The sequence below is a fragment of the Oncorhynchus nerka genome, linkage group LG28, assembly GCF_034236695.1.
Source record: "Oncorhynchus nerka isolate Pitt River linkage group LG28, Oner_Uvic_2.0, whole genome shotgun sequence".
Lineage (NCBI taxonomy): Eukaryota > Metazoa > Chordata > Actinopteri > Salmoniformes > Salmonidae > Oncorhynchus > Oncorhynchus nerka.
This window is the reverse complement of record NC_088423.1, coordinates 76,114,783-76,141,107: the sequence shown is the minus strand read 5'-3', so window position 1 is coordinate 76,141,107 and position 26,325 is coordinate 76,114,783. Positions and strand designations below refer to the sequence as shown.

The following is a 26,325-nucleotide window of genomic DNA, read 5'->3' as shown; positions in this document are numbered from 1 at the left end:
TCCATCGCCACCATCTGTATCTTTTCTCTGTCTATGTCTCCTTGTCACTCCTCTAGCTCTTCTCTGTTGTTCCTTCAGTCTGCTTCTCTATCGCCACCATCTGTATCTTTTCTCTGTCTACGTCTCTCTGTCATTTTCTGTCCTGTAGTTTCATGCTCCTGCTTCTCTATGTCCTGTCTCGACCTGTCCTGTAGCCTCTGTCTCTATTTATGAAATAGGTCGTCTGTATGTCTATCGATCCAATGGGCTGTCTGTATGTCTATCGATCTATCGCTCTGTCTGTATGTATGTCTTTCCTATAGGCTGTCTGTCTGTATGTATGTCTATCCTGTAAGCTGTCTGTCTGTATGTATGTCTATCCTGTAAGCTGTCTGTATGTATGTATGTCTATCCTAAATCAAATCAAATCAAATTGTATTTGTCACATACACACAGTTCGCAGATGTTAATGTGAGTGTAGTGAAATATGTGTGCTTCTAGTTCCGACAATGCAGTAATAACCGACGAGTAATCTAACCTAACAATTTCACAACAACTACCTTATACACACAATAGTAAAGGGATGAAGAATATGTACATACAGATATATGAATGAGTGATGGTACAGAACGGCATAGGCAAGATGCAGTAGATGGTATAGAGTACAGTATATACATATGAGATGAGTAATGTAGGGTATGTAAACATTATATTAAGTGGCATTGTTTAAAGTGGCTAGTGATACATGTATTACATCAAGATGGCAAGATGCAGTAGATGGTATAGAGTACAGTATATACATATGAGATGAGTAATGTAGGGTATGTAAACATTATATTAAGTGGCATTGTTTAAAGTGGCTAGTGATACATGTATTACATCAAGATGGCAAGATGCAGTAGATGGTATAGGGTACAGTATATACATATGAGGTGAGTAATGTAGGGTATGTAAACATTATATTAAGTGGCCAGTGATCAATTCTTTACATCAATTTTTCCATTATTAAAGTGGCTGGAGTTGAGTCAGTATGTTGGCAGTAGCCACTCAATGTTAGTGGTGGCTGTGTAACAGTCTGATGGCCTTGAGATAGAAGCTGTTTTTCAGTCTCTCGGTCCCTGCTTTGATGCACCTGTACTGACCTCACCTTCTGGATGATAGCGGGGTGAACAGGCAGTGGCTCGGGTGGTTGTTGTCCTTGATGATCTTTATGGCCTTCCTGTGACATCGGGTGGTGTAGGTGTCCTGGAGGGCAGGTAGTTTGCCCCCAGTGATGCGTTGTGCAGACCTCACTACCCTCTGGAGAGCCTTACGGTTGTGGGCGAAGCAGTTGCCGTACCAGGTGATACTCTCGATTGTGCATCTGTAAAAGTTTGTGAGTGCTTTTTTTTGGTGGCAAGCCAAATTTCTTCAGCCCCCTGAGGTTGAAGAGGCGCTGCTGTGCCTTCTTCACCACGCTGTCTGTGTGGGTGGACCAATTCAGTTTGTCCGTGATATGTATGCTGAGGTACTTAAAACTTACTACCCTCTCCACTACTGTCCCGTCGATGTGGATATGGGGGTGCTCACTCTGCTGTTTCCTGAAGTCCACGATAATCTCCTTTGTTTTGTTGACGTTGAGTGTGAGGTTATTTTCCTGACACCACACTCCGAGGGCCCTCACCTCCTCCCTGTAGGCCGTCTCGTCGTTGTTGGTATTCAAGCCTACCATGGTAGTGTTGTCTGCAAACTTGATTATTGAGTTTGAGGTGTGCATGGCCATGCAGTCGTGGGTGAACAGGGAGTACAGGAGAGGGCTCAGAACGCACCCTTGTGGGGCCCCAGGTTTGAGGATCAGCGGGGTGGAGATGTTGTTACCTACCCTCACCACCTTGGGGCGGCATGTCAGGAAGTCCAGTACCCAGTTGCACAGGACGGGGTCGAGACCCAGGGTCTCGAGCTTGATGACGAGTTTGGAGAGTACTATGGTGTCAAATGCTGAGCTCTTGTCAATGAACAGCATTCTCACATAGGTATTCCTCTTGTCCAGATGGGTTAGGGCAGTGTGCAGTGTGGTTGCGATTGCATCATCTGTGGACCTGTTGGGGTGCTAAGCAAATTGGAGTGGGTCTAGGGTGTCAGGTAGGGTGGAGGTGATATGATCCTTGACTAGTCTCTCAAAGCACTTCATGATGACGGAAGTGAGTGCTACGGGGCGGTAGTTGTTTAGCTCAGTTACCTTAGCTTTCTTGGGAACAGGAACAATGGTGGCCCTCTTGAAGCATGTGGGAACAGCAGACTGTCCGTAAATACACCAGCCAGCTGGTCTGCGCATGCTTTGAGGACGTGGCTGGGGATGCCGTCTGGGCCTGAAGCCTTGCGAGGGTTAACACGTTTAAATGTTTTACTCACGTCGGCTGCAGTGAAGGAGAGTCCACAGCTTTTGGTAGTGGTGGCACTGTATTGTCCTCAAAGCGAGCAAAGAAGTTGTTTAGTCTGTCTGGGAGCAAGACATCCTGGTCCACGACGGGGCTGGTTTTCTTTTTGTAGTCCGTGATTGGCTGTAGACCCTGCCACATACCTCTTGTGTCTGAGCTGTTGAATTGTGACTCTACTTTGTCTCTATACTGACGCTTAGCTTGTTTGATTGCCTTGCAGAGGGAATAGCTACACTGTTTGTATTCAATCATGTTTCCGGGCACCTTGCCCGGATTAAAAGCAGGGGTTCGAGCTTTCAGTTTCACGCAAATGCTGCCATCAATCCACGGTTTCTGGTTTGGGTTTGTTTTAATAGTTGCTGTTGGTACGACATCACCGATGCACTTGCTAATATACTCGCTCACCGAATCAGCGTATTTGTCAATGTTGTTGTTTGACGCAATGCAGAACATATCCCAGTCCACGTGATCGAAGCAATCTTGACCAGCGCTCCTGAGCGCGGGAGCTTCCTGTTTTAGTCTCTGTCTATAGGCTGGAAGCAACAATACTTAGTGTATGTAAACTTCTGACCCATTGGAATTGTGATTTATAAGTGAAATAATCTGCCTATAAACAATTGTTGGAAAAGTGACTTGTGTCATGCACAAAGTAATGTCCTAGCCTATTTGTCAAAATTATAGTTTGTTTACAAGAAATGTGTGGAGCTGTTGAAAATTAATTTTAATGACTCCAACCTAAGTGTGTGTAAACTTCCGACTTCAACTGTATGTACAGTATGTCTGTTCTATAGGCTGTCTGTCTGTATATATGTCTATCCTATAGGCTGTCTGTCTGTATATATGTCTATCCTATAGGCTGTCTGTATGTATGTATGTCTATCCTATAGACTGTCTATATGTATGTCTATCCTATAGGCTGTCTATATGTATGTCTATCCTATAGGCTGTCTATATGTATGTCTATCCTAAAGGCTGTCTATATGTATGTCTATCCTATAGGCTGTCTGTGTGAGTGTCTATCCTATATGGTAGCTAGTGGCATCTATGTTTGAGTTCAGGTCTTACTAGCGTCATGCAAGGCATCTGACCCCTCCCCAGGCCGCCAGACGCCTTGCGTGACAGCTCTGACTAACCCTCATCCCGTCACCCCCCCCCCCACGTCCCTGTGGTCCCCCTCCACCTCAATGGCTCCAGTGTTGACCCACTCTGTCAGCCTGCCAGCCCAGACCAGGGCCGCATGCTGGCCCCAAGACATTAAACATTCATGGGGGAGATAGTGAAGGCGAAAGCCAGGTTCCGAGTGGGGCCTGCATTGGCCTAAAGACTGCCTGTAATACTACACCTCTTCTCACACTCTCCACTCCTCCAATCAGTTAGACTAACTGTGTCTGAATGATGTCTGTGATCAATCAGAAACAACTGAATCTATTCAGATCAAGTGGAGGTTGATAAGTAGCTGCTTGCTGCGTCCTGACAATCACACACAGGACGACGTGACTTCCTGGAACTGGCTCTGTGTGTGAGCGAACGTACACACGAGTGTGTGTGCATGAGCCTTGTCGCAGCACAGGGCTGTGTGAGAGGATGTGGTGGGAGGTAGGGGAAGACAAGTTACATGTCTTTTATTATTGGTTACCTCTCCAAAACACTCAGAGATAATACCAATATCACCCTATCTCACAAAAGAGGTCTCTGTAGTGCAAATCAATTCTCCTCTTCCTGTTCCTCTCTTCTCTTTTAGCCTGTCTCTCACACACACGCACACGCACACACACACACACACACATACACACACACACACACACACACACACACACACACACACACACACACACACACACTCACGCGCACACACACGCACACACACGCACGCACACGCACACACACACACACACGCACACGCACACGCACACGCACACGCACACGCACACGCACACACACACACACCAATCAGGTCTACTAGTGGTTATAGTTCCTCTGTCAGCATCTCAACTGGTTGTTTAGGGGAGAGATTTGTTTGGGGTCAGTTCTTGACAAAGAGGCCTGAAATATATATAGCTCACAAGTCTACCATCGACTGACTTACACTGAGATTCATTCAACACAGCTAATTATTGCTGTACTGTTTGCACTTGAAGCACAGAGGAATGTTGTGTTACTGGTTTTAATGTTTGGTGTGTATTATCTGAAGGCTTCTACATATCTGAATCAGCTGTCTCTGGGCTCATATTGCCTCCCTGCTCCTAGCTGAAACCTTAACATGTTTTATCCCTTTCATTAATTAACCAGTGTAAGTCAAATACCAGCACTCAGGGCCAGCAGAATGTCCGACAGAGAGAGAGGCAATAAAAACATCAGCTGAGCGCCAAAGAGATTTGGGCCAAGGGAATGTATTCTCCTCTCACCCTGCCCCATAAGCCTCGCTGTAGCCTTGCTCCATAGCCCTGCCCCATAGCCCTCCCCGTAGCCTTGCTCCGTAACCCTACCCCATAGCCCGTCTCCATAGCCCTACCCCATAGCCCTCCCCGTAGCCTTGCTCTATAACCCTACCCCATAGCCCGTCTCCATAGCCCTACCCCATAGCCCTCCCCGTAGCCTTGCTCCATAGCCCTGCCCCATAGCCCTCCCATAGCCCTCCCCGTAGCCTTGCTCCATAGCCCTGCCCCATAGCCCTCCCCGTAGCCTTGCTCCATAACCCTACCCCATAGCCCTCCCATAGCCCTCCCCGTAGCCTTGCTCCATAACCCTGCCACATAGCCCTCCCATAGCCCTCCCTGTAGCCTTGCTCCATAGCCCTGCCCCATAGCCCTCCCATAGCCCTCCCCGTAGCCTTGCTCCATAGCCCTGCCCCATAGCCCTCCCCGTAGCCTTGCTCCATAACCCTACCCCATAGCCCGTCTCCATAGCCCTACCCCATAGCCCTGCCCCATAGCCCTCCCCGTAGCCTTTTCCCATAGCCCGTCTCCATAACCCTACCCCATAGCCCGTCTCCATAGCCCTACCCCATAGCCCTACCCCATAGCCCTCCCCGTAGCCTTTTCCCATAGCCCGTCTCCATAGCCCTCCTCATAGCCTTGCCCCATAGCCCTCCCCGTAGCCTTTTCCCATAGCTCGTCTCCATAGCCCTCCTCGTAGCCTTGCCCCATAGCCCTCCCCGTAGCCCTGCCCCATAGCCCGTCTCCATAGCCCTCCTCGTAGCCTTGCCCCATAGACCTCCCCGTAGCCCTGCCCCATAGCCCGTCTCCATAGTCTTTTCCCATAGCCCTGCCCCACAGCCCGTCTCCATAGCCTTCCCCTAATTGCTTCAGGGGTGGCAGGTAGCCTAGTGGTTAGAGCATTGGGCCAGTAACTGAAAGGTTGTTAGGTCGAATCCCCGAGCTGACAAGGTATAAACTTGGCGTTCTGCCCCTGAACAACCCACTATACCTAGGCTGTTATTGTAAATAAGAATTTGTTCTTAACTGACTTGCCTAGTTAAACAAAGGTTAAAAAAAGTGAAAGCTCTGCCCCATAGCTTGTCTCCATAGCCTTGTGTCACAGGCCAGATGTGCTGGGGTGAGGCCATGCCAGGATCTGATAAGTCCATGCTGTAAATGTATTTATAGAATGAAATGATGTGAGCCGTGCCCGGGTATCAAGCCCGTGAGAGAACGGATGACTGTAATGTGTGTGCTCCTTTTTACGTCTGTGTTCTCCATTGTTTATGTGTGGCTGAAGCAGGCTTGTGTTAATCAGGATCATGGCTGATTATGCTGCCGTAGGGCATAGTGGGTTTATGGCTAATGCTGGGCTGGCCATGGGTCAGGTTGGCTGAGGGGAGTGTTAGGTCCTGGGAGTGTCTGCTGGCCTGGGTTATACCAGACCAGTCTCCCTCCCTCTGCCCTGCCAATGGCCATCACCAGCCACAACACCCACAGGACTACTGACCAGGAATACTGCCCAGGACTACTGCTACAATGTTCTGTTCTATACTGGTCCTGGCACTGTACTTAATACATGGGCCACACATATTCTTTAGGGCTCATTTTACTACAAGAAAGCTTAGAAAAGCATTTAGAGTAATACAGACAAAAATATGGTCATAATAAAATGAAATAGTAGGAACTTCTGTTTTATTTTATATTTCAACAAATCTGATGTGATAAAGTAATGTTTAAAAGAAATCTCTTCATTCCACATGCCATTTAGCAGACGCTTTTATCCTAAGCATTTCTAAGGTATAATAAAACTTCATCTTTGGAGATGAGCTTTAATCCGTTTCCCCCATAACAAGCTGCGTAGAAATCACATGACAATATCATCTAATCACAGTGCCTTATAATCACACCTCAGAGCAACACAACATGCCAGGCAGAATAAATAAGAAGGACTAAATAAATGATCAGTGATTGTTTGGCTCTAAGTGCAGTTAGCTCAGCTTCCTGATTTAGTCGAAGCCTTCAGCCATCCCTCAGCGGAGGACTGGTCTTAGCGGAAGAGAATCGGCTAAAAAGACCCATTTGTCTTTATACCTTCAATATTCGATGAGAGACGTTAATTGCACCGCGCTGAAAGAAAAGGAGGGAGGAGGGGAGGGAGGGATAAAGGGAGGGATATACTGGCTAATGGTCCGTAGGGGGAAAAGAAAGGAGGGAGAAAAGAAAAGGGGATTTATATTAGAAAGTTAGAGCATATCCTCGGGAGGTTCCTTTCTCCTCCCCCCGTGTGTGTTTGTCTTTCACCTGTGTGCGTCTCTAAGCGCTAATGCTCATTAGCCAGTCTGTGTGATGATAGCTCAGGATGACTGGTAGCGTCAGCTAGCGACCATCACCGCGAGCACTCTGGCTAAGGAGAGAGGCTTCCAACGGTTACGCACCACTCTGCTCTTGTCAGCCGGAATAGACCACACTCATTAATTCAGTCTTTCTTGGGTTTTTTTGGTGGGGGGGGGTTTACCTCAAAAGTTTGTTGGAAAGATATCTACGAATGAAGTCGCTCAAGGTGCACCGCTTTTCATTTTAAGAGGAATTTAGGGGACGCATATGCATTAGAAAAGTTTTTGTGTGGAGAAAGTGCCAGCGCAGCACTTCATTTTGCCTTCTTCTCATCCTTCCTCTTCTACTCTCTTCTTTCTCTTTAATCTAGGGCTTAGTCCTGATATATCACTTCGTGATTATCATATCTCCTGGTCCTCACTGATCTGGAAACAGTGGATAAGCATTATCAATTTGGCCTAAACTCTCTCTAAAACTTCTGCAGTGATTCCACCTGTCCAATCAGTTAGGGCAAGGACATTGGGCATACAGTGGACATTGGGCATACCGTGCCTTATAAAAGTATTCATACCCTTGGCGTTTTTCCTATTTTGTTGCATTACAACGGGCAATTTAAATCGATTTTTCATTTGGATTTCATGTAATGGACATATACAAAATAGTCCAAATTGGTGAAGTCAAATGGAAAAAAATTACTTGTTTAAATCAATTCTAAAAAAGAATTAACGGGAAAGTGGTGTGTGCATATGTATTCACCCCCTTTGCTATGAAGGCCCTAAATTAGATCTGATGCAACCAATTACATTCAGAAGTCACATAGTTAGATTGAACACAGGTGGAATTTTTAACTAAGTGTCACATTATCTGTCACATGATCTCAGTATTTATACACCTGTTCTGAAAGGCCCCAGAGTCTGCAACACCACTAAGCAAGGGGCACCACCAAGCAAGTGGCACCATGAAGACCAAGGAGCTCTCCAAACAGGTCAGGGGCAAAGTTCTGGAGAAGTACAGATCAGGCTTGGGTTATAAAAAAATATCTTAAACTTTGAACATCGCATGGAGCACCATTGAATCCATTATTTAAAAAACAGAAGAAATATGACACCACAACAAATCTGCCAATAGAGGGCCGCACACCAAACCTCACGGTCCAGGCAAGGAGGGTATTAATCAGAGAGGCAACAAAGAGACCAAAGATAACCCTGAAGGAGCTGCAAAGCTCCACAGAGGAGATTGGAGTATCTGTCCATAGGACCACTTTCAGCCGTACACTCCACAGAGCTGAGCTTTACGGAAGAGTGGCCAGAAAAAAATAAGCAAACATGTTTGGTGTTCGCCAAAAGGCATGTGGGAGACTCCCCAAACATATGGAAGAAGGTACTCTGGTCAGATTAGACTAAAATAGAGTTTTTTGGCCATCAATGAAAACGCTATGTCTGGTGCAAACCAAACACCTCTCATCACCATGCCCACAGTGGAACATGGTGGTGGCAGCATCATGCTGTGGGGTTATTTTTCATCGGCAGGGAGTGCGAAACTGGTCAGAATTTAAGGAATGATGGATGGCGCTAAATACAGGGAAATTATTTTTTCTCCCCAATTGGTAGTAGTTACAGTCTTGTCTCATCGCTGCAACTCGCGTACAGACTCGGGAGAGGCGACGGTCGAGAGCCTTGCGTCCTCTGAAACACAACCCAACCTAGCCGCACTGCTTCTTCACACAATGCACATCCAATCCGGAAGCCAGCCGCACCAATGTATCAAAAGAAACACCGTACACCTGGCAACCTGGTCAGCGTGCACTAGTCACTAGTGCGTGATGAGAGAAGGATATCCCTGCAAGCCAAACCCTCCCTAACCCGGACAATTGTGCGTCGTCCCATGGACCTCCCGGTCACGGCCAGCTGCGACAGAGCCTGGGCTCGAACCCAGAATATCTGGTGGCAGAGAACACTGCGCCACCCAGGAGGCCAATACAGGGAAATTCTTGAGGGAAGCCTGTTGCAGTCTTCCAGAGATTTGAGACTGGGACGGAGGTTTTACCTTCCAGCATGAGAATGTCCCTAAGCATACTGCTAAAGCAACACGTGAGTGGTTTAAGGGGAAACATTTAAATATCTTGGAATGGCCTAGAATCTGTGGTATGACTTAAAGATTGCTGTACACCAGCAGAACTTTCAGATATTCCGCTTCACCCAAGCGTTTTCAATTATGAAGCCCTCAGGTCCTCACAGTGCTGTAAAGGTTGTGTGCAGTCGCACTTACCGACAACACAGGGCAGTGTATCTGATCCCTCCACCCTAAGGCCACAGGGCAGGCACTTGCCTTCTGTCAGCTTAACTCCACCCCCCACACCAACCCTACAATCAACCTTTCACTGTCCGCCCAACTACAGCGTGTGTATGTGTGTGTGTGTGTGTGTGTGTGTGTGTGTGTGTGTGTGTGTGTGTGTGTGTGTGTGTGTGTGTGTGTGTGTGTGTGTGTGTGTGTGTGAATGCTTGTGGTTTGGTCAAATTTGATAATTTTTCAGTAATTCATTATTTTTTATTTGACAAATGCATGCAATAGCAATATTCATAAATACACAATCACAGCTCACAATCACACGAAGACATTCCCTTTTGATATATGCATGAGTGCGTCCATGTCTGCTTGCAACAAGCATTCGATATCCCATTGCCTCTCGATGTGTGTGTTTGAGTCTTTTTATTACGTAAGGTGTGTGCGGATGTGTATATGTGTGTGTGTGTGTGTATATGTGTGTGTGTGTGTGTGTGTGTGTGTGTGTGTGTGTGCTCAGTGCTGCTCCAGTTTTGTCTTTGGGGATCATTTACAACTCTCAACATTTTTATAACAGCTCATTTGGTGCTATTTATATTGATCACACAGGCTGCCAAGCACAAGTACTGGATACAGGCTTCTCCTGAATCACACCATTTCTCTGCCCTCGGACCAGCTCTGTTCTGTTCTGTTACGCTCTCTCTCTACGCTCTCTCTCTCTCTCTCTTTCTCATGAGCTGTACTCTCTCTCTCTCTCTCTCTCTCTCTCTCTCTCTCTCTCTCTCTCTCTCTCTCTCTCTCTCTCTCCTCTCTCTCTCTCTCTCTTTCTCATGAGCTGTACACACACTCTCTCTCTCTCTCTCTCTCTCTCTCTCTCTCTCTCTCTCTCTCTCTCTCTTTCTCATGAGCTGTACTCTCTCTCTCTCTCTCTCTCTCTCTCTCTCTCTCTCTCTCTCTCTCTAAAACAACTATCTTCCTCCCTGTTGCTTACAGCCCAATATACACGGCTACGTTGCATCACCTCTCTCATAAACCCAGTGTGTCTGCAATGGTATCAATGACCCTGTATGTTTGTCTCGAAAGGGGAAAGGAGAACCCTACACTTCACAGATGGCAGAAGGATCGTGTTGTGGCTTGCTGAGACGATTTATCATAGATCAAGCTTCATCTTCGTTGGGGACAGAGGCATGCATGTAGGCTGTTACGCTGTATATCACTCAGCCCTGTATCATGTTCACTAGAGGTGCTGTAAGTTTGTCCCCATGTGTTTCTCCTCCTTCTCTTTTTTATCTCCTTCGTTCTCTTTCTCTCGCTCTCTCTTGTTCTTGTTCTTTCTCTCCCTCTCTCTCTCTTGCTCTCTTGCTCTCTCTTTCTCGTTCTCTCTCTCGTTCTCTCTATCTCTTCTGATGAGCATATAATTAAATGTTCCACATCCATGTCCCTGCTGACATTCACTCTGGGTCCAAGTGTGGATAAGATGTACGACATCAAAAGCTCCTTTTTATTATCCTTAATTGAATTATATGTTCACACTGTTGATTGAGTCTCACTCAAATTGAACTGCGGCCATGAATGTATATTGTGAAAAAAATGGATATGTCTTTATTTGTCCGGGGTCCATATGCTGTATCAAGTGACAATTTGAATGGCATGAATGTGTTATGATGAACTGAATACCAGTCTGAACACATACCTGTATAATACCCTTTCCCCCCTCACTAATTGGGGAGAAACCTAATACTGGGCTCTATCAATAGTACACTCTGCTCAGCTGTGGATGAGTGTCCCTGTGGTGGGGAAACAACATTCCATCCTTAAGCCTGACCCTGGTACAGTGGTTAGTGACCACATTATAAATCCTGCACTTGGGCCCTGCTACAGCACCTTGCGTGCCATCGGAAGCTTTAGCGTGTGTGCGTGTCCGTCTGTCAGTTCCACTGTAACATAATCTGGTGTGCAGGGTTCTGGTTTGGTCAGGCCTCATGGATCACTTTAGTCCTGGTGGCCTTGGAGCCTCCTCCACTTGTCCTGAGCAGGAATGTGTGAGCAGTTTGGAGTTCCTGGAGTGGCTGGCTTAAAGCTCCCTCCCTGTTGTGGAGACACTCAAGGAGGCCCTCAATGCTCCTGTTTCTCCCAGTGGAAAAGCAGACGGATAGCAATGAAGGGTTGGGCAGCCAGGGGCAAGGCAGGGCGAGGCATTGTCAGCACTGGTGAAGGGTGTGGGGTCAAAGGTGAGGGTGAGAGGGGACAGGGGATAGGGGAACAGAGGAAACTAGGTTTGGCACCCTCTTAGATCCCAAGGAGACTTATAGAACAGCAACATAATCTATCTTTCTTTCCCCTCTTTCTGGTCTCTTGCTTTACTATTTTCATTTCCTTCTTTTCCTTTCCGTTTCTTTTCTGTCTTTCATTCTGAAGGAGAAGGATGATTTAGGTCATGACTTCCTCTGGACTGTTTACATGATGCGGGGTGTGTGTCTCTGGACTGAGTGCATGGTGTGTGTGGGTGAGGAAAGGCCTTCTCTGGTCTGTGGTTATCTCCTAGAACAGTGCAGTTAGACTGGTATCAAAGATCAAGTGTCTCTTGTATGTCTCTGAACTGATTACATGGTGCAGGGTGTGTGTCTCGGGACTGAGTACATGGTGTAGGGTGTATATCTCTGGAATGATTACATGGTGCAGGGTGTGTGTCTCAGGACTGAATGCATGGTGTAGGGTGTATATCTCTGGAATGATTACATGGTGCAGGGTGTATGTCTCTGGACTGATTACTGATTACATGGTGCAAGGTGTGTGTCTCTGGAATGATTCCATGGTGTAGGGTGTATGTCTCTGGAATGATTACATGGTGCAGGGTGTGTGTCTCAGGACTGAGTGCATGGTGTAGGGTCTTTGTCTCTGGACTGATTACTGATTACATGGTGCAGAGTGTATGTCTCTGGACTGATTACATGGTGCAGGGTGTATGTCTCTGGACTGATTACCGATTACATGGTGCAAGGTGTGTGTCTCTGGAATGATTCCATGGTGCAGGGTGTATGTCTCTGGACTGATTACATGGTGCAGGGTGTATGTCTCTGGACTGATTACATGGTGCAGGGTGTATGTCTCTGGACTGATTACATGGTGCAGGGTGTATGTCTCTGGACTGATTACATGGTGCAGGGTGTATGTCTCTGGACTGATTACTGATTACATGGTGCAGGGTGTATGTCTCTGGACTGATTACTGATTACATGGTGCAGGGTGTATGTCTCTGGACTGATTACTGATTACATGGTGCAGGGTGTATGTCTCTGGACTGATTACATGGTGCAGGGTGTATATCTCTGGACTGATTACATGGTGCAGGGTGCATGTCTCTGGGACTGATTACATGGTGCAGGGTGTATGTCTCTGGACTGATTACATGGTGCAGGGTGTATGTCTCTGGACTGATTACATGGTGCAGGGTCTATGTCTCTGGAATGATTACATGGTGCAGGGTGTGTGTCTCTGGACTGATTACTGATTACATGGTGCAGGGTGTATGTCTCTGGACTGATTACTGATTACATGGTGCAGGGTCTATGTCTCTGGACTGATTACTGAATACATGGTGCAGGGTCTATATCTCTGGACTGATTACATGGTGCAGGGTGTATGTCTCTGGACTGATTACTGATTACATGGTGCAGGGTATGTGTCTCTGGCCTGATTACTGATTACATGGTGCAGGGTCTATGTCTCTGGACGTGTTACTGATTACATCGTGCAGAGTTTATGTCTCTGGAATGATGACATGGTGCAGGGTGTATGTCTCTAGACTGATTACATGGTGCAGGTGTATATCTCTGGACTGATTACCGATTACATGGTGCAAGGTGTGTGTCTCTGGAATGATTCCATGGTGCAGGGTGTATGTCTCTGGACTGATTACATGGTGCAGGGTGTATGTCTCTGGACTGATTACATGGTGCAGGGTCTATGTCTCTGGAATGATTACATGGTGCAGGGTGTGTGTCTCTGGACTGATTACTGATTACATTTACATTTACATTTAAGTCATTTAGCAGACGCCCTTATCCAGAGCGACTTACATGGTGCAGGGTGTATGTCTCTGGACTGATTACATGGTGCAGGGTCTATGTCTCTGGAATGATTACATGGTGCAGGGTGTGTGTCTCTGGACTGATTACTGATTTCATGGTGCAGGGTGTATGTCTCTGGACTGATTACTGATTACATGGTGCAGGGTCTATGTCTCTGGACTGATTACTGAATACATGGTGCAGGGTCTATGTCTCTGGACTGATTACTGAATACATGGTGCAGGGTCTATATCTCTGGACTGATTACATGGTGCAGGGTGTATGTCTCTGGACTGATTACTGATTACATGGTGCAGGGTGTGTGTCTCTGGCCTGATTACTGATTACATGGTGCAGGGTCTATGTCTCTGGACGTATTACTGATTACATCGTGCAGGGTTTATGTCTCTGGAATGATGACATGGTGCAGGGTGTATGTCTCTAGACTGATTACATGGTGCAGGTATATATCTCTGGACTGATTACCGATTACATGGTGCAAGGTGTGTGTCTCTGGAATGATTCCATGGTGCAGGGTGTATGTCTCTGGACTGATTACATGGTGCAGGGTGTATGTCTCTGGACTGATTACATGGTGCAGGGTGTATGTCTCTGGACTGATTACCGATTACATAGTGCAGGGTGTATGTCTCTGGACTGATTACCGATTACATAGTGCAGGGTGTATGTCTCTGGACTGATTACTGATTACATGGTGCATTGTGTATGTCTCTGGACTGATTACTGATTACATAGTGCAGGGTGTATGTCTCTGGACTGATTACATAGTGCAGGGTGTATGTCTCTGGACTGATTACTGATTACATGGTACAGGGTGTATGTCTCTGGACTGATTACTGATTACATGGTACAGGGTGTATGTCTCTGGACTGATTACTGATTACATGGTGCAGGGTGTATGTCCCTGGACTGATTACTGATTACATGGTGCAGGGTGTATGTCTCTGGACTGATTACTGATTACATGGTGCAGGGTCTATGTCTCTGGGACTGATTAAATGGTGCAGGGTGTATGGCTCTGGACTGATTACATGGTGCAGGGTGTATGTCTCTGGACTGATTACTGATTACATGGTGCAGGGTGTGTGTCTCTGGCCCGATTACATGGTGCAGGGTGTATGTCTCTGGACTGATTACATAGTGCAGGGTGTATGTCTCTGGACTGATTACCGATTACATAGTGCAGGGTCTATGTCTCTGGACTGATTACTGATTACATGGTGCAGAATGTGTGTCTCTGGCCTGATTACATGGTGCAGGGTCTATGACTCTGGGACTGATTAAATGGTGCAGGGTGTATGGCTCTGGACTGATTACATGGTGCAGGGTGTATGTCTCTGGACTGATTACATAGTGCAGGGTGTATGTCTCTGGACTGATTACTGATTACATGGTGCAGGGTGTATGTCTCTGGACTGATTACATGGTGCAGGGTCTATGTCTCTGGACTGATTACATAGGGCAGGGTGTATGTCTTTGGACTGATTACCGATTACATAGTGCAGGGTCTATGTCTCTGGACTGATTACTGATTACATGGTGCAGGGTGTATGTCCCTGGACTGATTACTGATTACATAGTGCAGGGTCTATATCTCTGGACTGATTACTGATTACATGGTGCAGGGTCTATGTCTCTGGACTGATTACATAGTGCAGGGTGTATGTCTCTGGACTGATTACTGATTACATGGTGCAGGGTCTATATCTCTGGACTGATTACTGATTACATGGTGCAGGGTCTATGTCTCTGGACTGATTACATAGTGCAGGGTCTATGTCTCTGGACTGATTGCTGATTACATGGTGCAGGGTGTGTGTCTCTGGACTGATTACATGGTGCAGGGTCTATGTCTCTGGACTGATTACATAGTGCAGGGTCTATGTCTCTGGACTGATTACTGATTACATGGTGCAGTGTGTGTGTCTCTGGACTGATTACATGGTGCAGGGTCTATGTCTCTGGACTGATTACATAGTGCAGGGTCTATGTCTCTGGACTGATTACTGATTACATGGTGCAGTGTGTGTGTCTCTGGACTGATTACATAGTGCAGGGTGTATGTCTCTGGACTGATTACTGATTACATGGTGCAGGGTGTATGTCTCTGGACTGATTACTGATTACATGGTGCAGGGTGTGTGTCTCTGGACTGATTACTGATTACATGGTGCAGGGTGTATGTCTCTGGACTGATTACTGATTACATGGTGCAGGGTGTATGTCTCTGGCCTGATTACATGGTGCAGGGTGTATGTCTCTGGACTGATTACATAGTGCAGGGTGTATGTCTCTGGACTGATTACTGATTACATGGTGCAGGGTGTATGTCTCTGGACTGATTACTGATTACATGGTGCAGGGTGTGTGTCTCTGGACTGATTACATGGTGCAGGGTGTATGTCTCTGCACTGATTACTGATTACATGGTGCAGGGTCTATGTCTCTGGACTGATTACTGATTACATGGTGCAGGGTGTATGTCTCTGGACTGATTACTGATTACATAGTGCAGGGTGTATGTCTCTGGACTGATTACTGATTACATGGTGCAGGGTGTGTGTCTCTGGACTGATTACTGATTACATGGTGCAGGGTGTATGTCTCTGGACTGATTACTGATTACATGGTGCAGGGTGTACTGATTACATGGTGCAGGGTGTATGTCTCTGGACTGATTACATAGTGCAGGGTGTATGTCTCTGGACTGATTACTGATTACATGGTGCAGGGTGTATGTCTCTGGACTGATTACTGATTACATGGTGCAGGGTGTGTGTCTCTGGACTGATTACATGGTGCAGGGTGTATGTCTCTGCACTGATTACTGATTACATGGTGCAGGGTTTATATCTCTGGACTGAGTGCATGGTGCAGGGTGTATGTCTCTGGACTGAGTACACGGTGCAGGGTGTATGTCTCTGGACTGAGTGCATGGTGTGTGTGGGTGAGGAAATGCCTTCTCTGGTCTGTGGTTATCTCCTAGAACAGTGCAGTTAGAGGGGCATCAAAGACCAAGCACCTTGACTTGAATTACTGTATCTCTATCTCCGAAGTGCAATGGGTTGGCACATGCCGGCAGTTTAAAAGCCGTGTATCCTGTCCTGTCAGAGATTTATGAGCCCAGGGGGACTGTAAAAAGACAAAGGCCTCATGGCCTTGGGCTGGTCAATGGGCCAGAGAGGTCTGGGGAGGGCTTGGAGTGGTGGATGATTGCTGGGGAGGGCCGGAGGGGGCTTGGGAGGGTTGAGGAGGGTAGTGAAGGATTGAGGAGGGCTGGAAAGGGTTGAGGAGGACTTGGGAGGCTTGAGGAGGGCTGGGGAGGGTTGAGGGCCAGAGAGTTCAGTCTCATCTGGGTCAACGTCTTCTGACATAATGGATTGTTGGGTGACTTATGTAACACACACAACCAACTCCTGTCAAATCCCACACACGCACCATAACTCTGTTGACCACCTTGAGCTTCCTGTTACATTCCCAAACTATTCTCACTTCCAAGAAAACATGCACGCGCACACACACACACTCTCTCTACTATGATTGTTTCCAGCCTGAGACATACCTCTGTCCAGGTTGCTGACAGATACAGTACATGGGTTGGTGTGTGTGTTTTCTCAGTAGGGGTCTTTGGGCTGCAGTCGGAAGACATGATAAAGATATCTGTGTTTGGACAGACACTAGTGGAGCTGAGAAAACACACACTGCTCTAAAGACCACAGACATTACAGGATGTGTGAACGGCCACAATAACACTCTCTAAAGTAGGGATTGTGCAGAGAATGTTTTTTTTTGTTGAGCAAAGAGAACATGTGGTCTGTCGTTTGCACCACAGCATATGCATGACACATATTTTGACACATCTTCACACCAATTCATGCATTTTCCTTGATCACTACTTGATTATAATTCTAGCTGGTAGACTTCCCTAGCAGGTTAAGTGTAGTGCTAGTGAGTGATAATAGCCGGCTCATCCTCTCAGCTAATGAGTTAATGGGAGCAGGGTGATGGTGATATCCATCCAGTACAGGGAGACGTAGAGCCATGTACAGCCCCAGACAGCTTTAGACACAATGGGAACACTCACAGACAAGCCTGCCTGGGCATCTGCTTCCATAGGGATCCCACTGAGTGAGAACACACATTTAACCATCTGTAGCTCAAAGACACACAGGGAACAGAGGAGGAGAGATGGAGAGTGGAGAAAAAAGGAGTGCTATTATTGAAAGTGTGCGATGGCGTGTGTGTGTGTCTGTGGGAAATTGAAGTATGTGTGTGTGCGTGTGTGCGCACATGCAGGTGCACTTGCACATGTGTGCATGTATTCCTTAAAAGTCATAAGTTACAATGCATTTGTAGTCTGCCATGGATGAGCCAAACTAGGGACTAAAGACACATTAACAAAGAACTAGTAGAACACAGTAGAATCACACCCAGCTGTCGTGATGAAATGAGATTGACCTAACTGAAACACTGAAGGCCACATGACTCAATGGCCTGTACTGAGCAGTGTGTTCGTGCACTGTTTCTGGAGAGGATGAGCGAGCTTAAAAGCTTCTGACAGTAAGATGTGAATCATCATTCGTTTCATCAGAACCTCACTCCCACCAGGGACCTCGGGAGAGCGTTGTGACCGATCCCGCTCCCTGTATTCTAGTAATCCGTGGGCCAACCAAAACCTCACTCCCTTTCTACATGTCACAGCATTGCTGTATAACTTGGGCTTCTGGAGAGTGCAGCGTTCAAGTGAATAGTAAATGGTAAAGTCAGTTCCCTCAGTTACATTTACAGTATTTACATGGTCATCAACCATGAGCTTAATTATATGAAATAAGTAGTTGTTTTTACTCTGCTTGTAACCTTAACAAAGGTCAACTCTAGCGCTCCCGTTAACCCATCTCACACACCTCTGAAGCTCTTAAATAAACAAACAGTGGATTTCAAGGTGTGTGTGTGGTGGAGGTGGTCATATAGAAGCTCAGAGGTGTGTGTGTGGTGGAGGTGGTCATATAGAAGCTCAGAGGGTGTGTGTGTGTGTGTGTGTGTGTGTGTGTGTGTGTGTGTGTGTGTGTGTGTGTGTGTGTGTGTGTGTGTGTGTGTGTGTGTGTGTGTGTTGGCACACTTACATTACCTCTCCAGACGTCAAAATTCAGCAGCACCTGTGTTTGCTTTAACTGCCACTGTGCTGCCAATGTCAACAAATACACACACACAAACACACAACACACACACACACACACACACACACACACACACACACACACACACACACACACACACACACACACACACACACACACACACACACCTTGCACTACACGGGGTCAAAAAACCTGCAAAACATACTCAGTGTTATTAAAAATTATGTGACACCTGCAATACGTGCATACCCCTTAGCTAAGCATCCCCTTAGCTAAGCATAAAGCATGGGTGGGTTTGCGTATATTTGCTGTCTAAATATGCCAGGTTGTTTTGGCATCAGCCAAACCAATAATGTGACGCACATCAAGGATGCACCTCCCCTCATGCAGTGTGTGTGTAAATAAGAACAGTTGTGAGTGTGTGTTCCGTTTAGTGTCCAGTGTGTTTGTGAATAAAAACTGTTGTGAGTGTGTGTTCTGTTTAACATCAAGTGTGTGTGTAAATAAGAACAGTTGTGAGTGTGTGTTCCGTTTAGTGTCCAGTGTGTTTGTGAATAAGAACTGTTGTGAGTGTGTGTTCTGTTTAACATCAAGTGTGTGTGTAAATAAGAACAGTTGTGAGTGTGTGTTCCGTTTAGTGTCCAGTGTGTGTGTGAATAAGAACTGTTGTGAGTGTGTGTTCTGTTTAACATCAAGTGTGTGTGTGAATAAGAACTGTTGTGAGTGTGTGTTCTGTTTAACATCAAGTGTGTGTGTGAATAAGAACTGTTGTGAGTGTGTGTTCTGTTTAACATCAAGTGTGTGTGTGAATAAGAACTGTTGTGAGTGTGTGTTCTGTTTAACATCAAGTGTGTGTGTGAATAAGAACTGTTGTGAGTGTGTGTTCTGTTTAACATCAAGTGTGTGTGTGAATAAGAACTGTTGTGAGTGTGTGTTCTGTTTAACGTCCAATGTGTGTGTGTGTGTGTGTGAATGTAAAATGAGGAACGACCAAAAAGAGGAGTGCAGGTTAATCAAATCAAAGTTTATTGGTCGCCTACACAGTTCTGCAGGTGTTATCGCAGGTGCAGTGAAATGCTAGTGTTTTTAGCAACAACAGTACATTAATATCTAGCAATACAATAATAACACACACACATTATCCAAAAGTTTTCAAAAAATAACAATTGCAGACACTTGCATTGATGGCAGCCACAATCTATATGCAAAGTAAAGCTGATCTACCCACTAAATAAAATAAATATAAAATAAATATAGAATTAAAAATATAGAATAAAAGTAAAAAATAAACAAATATATTAAGACATCAGAACATGCAATGTGTCACGCCCTGGTCTTAGTATTTTGTGTTTTCTTTATTATTTTGGTCAGGCCAGGGTGTGACATGGGTTATTTATGTGGTGTGTTTTGTCTTGGGGTTTTTGTAGGTAATGGGATTGTGGTATAGTGGAGTTGTCTAGGTAAGTCTATGGTTGCCTAGAGTGGTTCTCAATCAGAGGCAGGTGTTTATCGTTGTCTCTGATTGGGAACCATATTTAGGCAGCCATATTCTTTGAGTGTTTTGTGGGTGATTGTTCCTGTCTCTGTGTATGTTTCCACCAGATAGGGCTGTTTTGGTTGTTTCACGGTATGTTTATTGTTTTGTATTGCTCATTATTATCTTTATTAAAGATTAATCGAAATAACCACGCTGCATTTTGGTCCTCCTCTCCTTCATCGGAAGAAAACCTTAACACAATGTCAGTGTCAGGAATATATAAATACACTGCTCAAAAAAATAAAGGGAACACTTAAACTCCAAGTCACACTTCTGTGAAATCAAACTGTCCACTTAGGAAGCCACACTGATTGACAATAAATTGCACATGCTGTTGTGCAAATGGAATAGACAACAGGTGGAAATTATAGGCAATTAGCAAGACACCCCCAATAAAGCAGTGGTTCTGCAGGTGGTGACCACAGACCACTACTCAGTTCCTATGCTTCCTGGCTGATGTTTTGGTCACTTTTGAATGCTGCCGGTGCTTTCACTCTAGTGGTAGCATGAGACGGAGTCTACAACCCACACAAGTGGCTCAGGTAGTGCAGCTCATCCAGGATGGAACATCAATGCGAGCTGTCGCAAGGTTTGCTGTGTCTGTCAGCATAGTGTCCAGAGCATGGAGGCGTTACCAGGAGACAGGCCAGTACATCAGGAGACGTGGAGGAGGCCGTAGGAGGGCAACAACCCAGCAGCAGGACCGCTACCTCCGCCGTTGTGCAAGGAGGAGCAGGAGGAGCACTGCCAGAGCCCTGCAAAATGACCTCCAGCAGGCCACAAATGTGCATGTGTCTGCTCAAACGGTCAGAAACAGACTCCATGAGGGTGGTATGAGGGCCCGACGTCCACAGGTGGGACTGATTGACCAGTGTGATTGACTGACCACAGCTCTACTCTAACCCCTATCCACCCCATGTTCCTGTAACGTTCTAACCTCAGTGGACTGCTCAGGTCCTGCTGGTCACCCCCCAGGTTCCCACACACTGCACTCACATCCGCCCTGGTGTGTCATACACTGGAGGAGAAAAGGAGGTAGTGACAGAAATACACTCATCACAACTGATCCATGTACTGTAGTGGTTATGATCCCATTTCAAACCAGCCTATACAGTTACTGTATCGGATAAAGATGGAACACATTTCAAGCAGAGTCAGGTTTACTCATACAGTAGCCTAAAACTGTTTGACTTTGCGAATGTATCGTAGCGTAAATACTCCTATTACATCAATGCCAGTGTGACTGACCCGGGGACGTGAGTGTCCGATATGAGAAGCATCTTCCCGGAAACGCAAATGAAAAGGAATCTATTTCTGCCTCTCCTTCCTGCTATGCTCAGGTGGATGGGCACACTGATCGTACCATGAACCCGGATCACGTCTATCTCAATAGCCCAAAGATTCATGATTTTCAAACTGTCCTTCCAATGTGGTTTCAGTACCTGTGCCAACCCTGTAGCAGCATATGCCTGTCATTGGCAGTTGTTGCGTTATGTTTGACCTTTGACCTCTCACTACAAAAAAAAAACATATATAACAGCCCTAGTCATCCCCCCTGAGTGACAGGAAATGATGTGCTGCTGTCGTGGCCTCTGCTCTGCTGAGCGGTGTGGTTAGGGGTGCTGTGAAACAGGCAGCAAGGAAACATTACCAGATAATTAACGGTTATCATGTCTCAAGAGAGAGGGAGAGAGAGAGATGTATGTTTGTGTGAATGTTTGTACGTGAGAGAGAGTTTATGTGAAAGATAGAGACCGAGACACAGAGAGCAGGAGTGAAAAATGAGAATCAGATTAGAATACAGTATGTGCATCATTATATACTTATGTTACATTATTGGACATCATTTTGGCCTTGTCGATGGACTACTTTGTGCACATGTATTTATTTGTTGACACTCCGCACTGGATATACAGATGTATCCACAATCCTATCTATCCACTGTCACATACACTATACAATACAACTTGTACTACCACTCACACACATTAGAGCCTTGTCATGAGCATCTTTGTGCAGTTCATCTGTGGTGCCACTGATCTTCTCTGCTTCGCCCGTACATGTTTTCTGTTTGACTGTCTGTTCTCTGTCATCCTTCCTCCCTCTCTGCTCTACTCTAAACCACCACGCTCCCACACAGAACAGCCCAGCAGCTGAACAGAGAAACAACAGGCCACCTCAAGATTTAAAGAGACAGGAAGCTGAATTAGCTGAGAGCAGGGTGCCCATGTTAATATGCATGTTACATTTCAACCATACATTCATTTGATAAGTATTTGATAGCTTGTGTTTTGCCTCCTGGTTTCACTTCAGCACCTCGCAGAAGACTTCCGGGAGAAAGGAAAACTTCTCAGGTTGCTTTTGTGCTTCGTGTAATGACTCTACTTGAACGGACAGTTACTGTTACTGTGAGATGAACAGTCACAGACACCTTGCAGACACCTTGCAGGGTGAGAGCTATCTACCAATATCTGATCTCAGAGCAGTTCATTAGTGCGGCCTGCAGTTAGCTATCCCCAGATGACCTGGGTTTGACTAATATCTGGTTCTGATTTGGATCAGACACTCAGTTTTCATCCACAGACACAGCTGATGATTTTTTTATTTCACCTTTATTTAACAAGGTAGGCTAGTTGAGAACAACTCCTCATTTGTAACTGTGACCTGGTCAAGATAAAGCAAAGCAGTTCGACACATACAACAACACAGAGTTACACATGGAATAAACAAAACATACAGGCAATAATACAGTAGAACAAAAGAAAACAAAAAGTCTATATACAGTGAGTGCAAATGAGGTAAGTTAAGGAAATAAATAGGCCATGGTGGCGAAGTAATTACAATATAGCAATTAAACACTGGAATGGTAGATCGGCAGAAGATGAATGTGCAGGTAGAGATACTGGGGTGCAAAGGAGAAAAAAAAATACCAGTATGGGGATGAGGTAGGTAGATAGATGGGCTGTTTACAGATGGGCTATGTACAGGTGCAGTGATCTGTAAGCTGCTCTGACAGCTGGTGCTTAAATCTAGTGAGGGAGATGTGAGTCTCCAGCTTCAGAGATTTTTGCAATTCGTTCCAGTCATGGGCAGCAGAGAACTGGAAGGAAAGACGACCAAATGAAGAATTGACTTTGGGGGTGAGCAGTGAGATATACCTGCTGGAGTGCGTGCTATGAGTGGGTGCTGCTATGGTGACCAGTGAGCTTTACCTAGCAGAGGTGGGGCTTTACCTAGCAGAGACTTGTAGATAACCTGTAGCCAGTGGGTTTGGCGACGAGTATGAAGCGAGGGCCAACCAATGAGAGCGTACAGGTCGCAATGGTGGGTAGTGTATGGGGCTTTGGTGACAAAACGGATGGCACTGTGATAGACTGCACATCCAGTTTGTTGAGTAGAGTGTTGAAGGTGACAGCACCGACATGATAACACAAGCCACTGTTGTGGGGGAGAGAGAGAGAGAGAGAGAGAGAGAGAGAGAGAGAGAGAGAGAGAGTACAGCTCATGAGAAAGAGAGAGAGAGAGAGAGAGAGAGAGAGAGAGAGAGAGAGAGAGAGTACAGCTCATGAGAAAGAGAGAGAGAGAGAGAGAGAGAGAGAGAGAGAGAGAGAGAGAGAGAGTGTGTGTACAGCTCATGAGAAAGAGAGAGAGAGAGGAGAGAGAGAGAGAGAGAGAGAGAGAGAGAGGAGAGAGAGAGAGGAGAGAGAGAGAGAGAGAGAGTGTACAGCTCATGAGAAAGAGAGAGAGAGAGAGAGAGAGAGAGAGAGAGAGAGAGAGAGAGAGAGAGAGAGAGAGAGAGTGTACAGCTCATGAGACTAGCATGGCCTCTATCACAGCCCCTAATAGAAACATGCACTGTCCCATTATGGGCTGAGTTTGAGAGTAAATCATCTAATGCACCCACCAGTTCAAAGCACTACCCCGTCAAACCTAATCTAACCTGCTCTCCCCTCCCCCACTGCCCTCGCCCCACTCCCTTGGCCGACAAAGCCATCTGCCGTCAGGCTGGGAACACAGGAGCATAGTTACAGTCAAGAGAGCGGTAGACTAGCACTAGCGCTGACAGGGAACCTCTCCAGTGTCTGTGTCTCTAGTCTGTAGAACCCACACTTCCCGTGGACGACCTTAAGATCTGGACATGTGAAATGACTGCACCTGGGTCACTTAGCATTGCTTTTGGAAGCCAATTCAAATATATTGCCCTGTGAAATGACACTGTTGTTTGTTGTACCCAATAGCATTTAGAAGAGGAGGGAGATTGTAAAATAGATTGCAAATTCTGCAAGTATCAGCCTTTCCACTGAGAACTTTAGTGCCATTAAGAATATGGCTAAGAACAACAGGCGAATGGCCTTTTTAAAGCGACCACTGGTAAAGAGAACATATCTGTGTGATGTCATCTGCATGTCTCCTCTGTGTCTGTCACTCAATGTGGTTTCCACCACATGACACATACCCTATTCCCATAGGAACTATAAGGCTAGCCTCCATGACAGCACAGCTAGGGGACAAACATACCAGCAGACATTCAACACAGACCTAGAGTCAGTTTGGGAGTTTTACTAATCACAGAGATGGCTTTGAGGCGTGATGATGATCTTAGAACAGTGCTTTGACGTAACTTGTAAATTAATTCTAGTTTGACAGGCCTTGAGTAGGGCCAGACTGATTGAGCTGGGAAAGAATTACCTCAAACATTCAGACATGATTTAAAATAAGTGATTAAAAAAATGGAAATGATTAAACCTGAACCAAACACTGTGGGAAAACAAGAGTACCTATAGTTTTATTGATTTAATATGCTCACAAGAGATGATGAAAATACTCCATAGATTATGTCTGACACTAACTGTCAACTTGAAACAGGGAACTAGTGAGCACATGCACAGTGAGGATGTTACAGGATCTGCAGGTGTAGACATGTACAAACTCAACTCCCTCAATATCATGTATTACATGCATGACTGCACGTATTAGCTGTTAGTGGGCATTCAACTCAACATTTCGTATCTAAGGAAGGTAGCTCATTTTGATTGAGTATGAAATGTTAAAATGATTACAACAATCACAGAATAATTTTAATGTGATGTGCGATTCAAATTACAGTATTTTAGGGCCATGCATCCGCAATGCATCTGTGTTCTTACCTATTTAGTACAGATAAAAGAGTTAAGTCCCCCTCCTCTCAGGGACAGGGACATTGACTCAGTAACAGGGCTTGTGTTACGTGATAACTGTCTCACACCAGATTTGCACTTCCGTTCTCACTTAAAGACAAGCCCCATTGATCCGTTGGAGAGGAGGGATAGAAGCTGTGTGTTTTTCCATGGCTCCCTCCAGTGCTGAGGCCTGCAGACTGCTACTCTCTGTGTGGAGCTGCGGCTGCAGCCGGGTGTGAGACGGCCTGGCCCGTGATGACTGACAGGCCTCGAAAAGGGATAATGTGTCTGGCCTCTGTGCCAGTGCAGCACAGTACAGCTCCAAGTGATAAACACTGACAACCTGATCCAGAGACAAGAGAAGCCTCTACTCCTCCTAACACAATGCAAACACAATGCAAACCTCCGCAACGCCTCACTCAGATCTGACCAGACTTGCTTAAACAGTTCCACCTTGATCTAGCCCAGATCTAGTTCACCTCAGCTCATTACAGCCCAGCCCAGCCCAGCCCTGTCCGATTCAACTAAGCTCAGCCCAACTGGGCTCGTCTCACCTCCTCAGAGGAAGCCATCAAATCTTTCCACCATCTGTCTGCTGTCTCTTGCTTCACGACAGGGACTCTCCACCACTATTATTGTAAAGGCCGTCCCTATTCAATATTCCCATTCAGACGACAGGACCTTTGCATTCTCTCCCTTCAGGAATATTTATTGGAAGTTTAGTTTATTTTATCTGTGTTTTATTACCCCTCTTGTGCAAATAGGCCCCTCAGAGTGGCTGGGCCCCTGCCCTTGCCGCAATGCCAATGTAAACATGGGAAAGTAATTTGAATTCTAACAAAGTGTAGATTAGCTGGTGACAGTTTGTGGCATGGGCGATTATTTCGAAAATAATCATGTTTTGATATGCATCGGCGTCCCGTCAGGAATTTTCAATTTGTTTTCCCATTGCCGCATGTAAACAAGC

The 26,325-nt window shown here is 46.0% G+C and overlaps 2 protein-coding genes across 2 annotated transcripts in view; one reads left to right on the top strand and one right to left on the bottom strand.

Annotated features, from left to right (window-relative positions):
- The window catches only part of LOC135565518 (uncharacterized), a 44,023-nt gene extending 42,042 nt beyond the window's left edge, over window positions 1–1,981 (bottom strand). The window contains exon 1 of the mRNA XM_065012565.1: window positions 1,880–1,981. Within this exon, the coding sequence (XP_064868637.1) occupies window positions 1,880–1,981 (102 nt within the window). The remainder of the gene's footprint in view (window positions 1–1,879) is intronic.
- LOC115113677 (transcription factor Maf-like) overlaps window positions 1–26,325 on the top strand; it is a 160,249-nt gene that overhangs the window by 63,170 nt on the left and 70,754 nt on the right. The window lies entirely within an intron of this gene.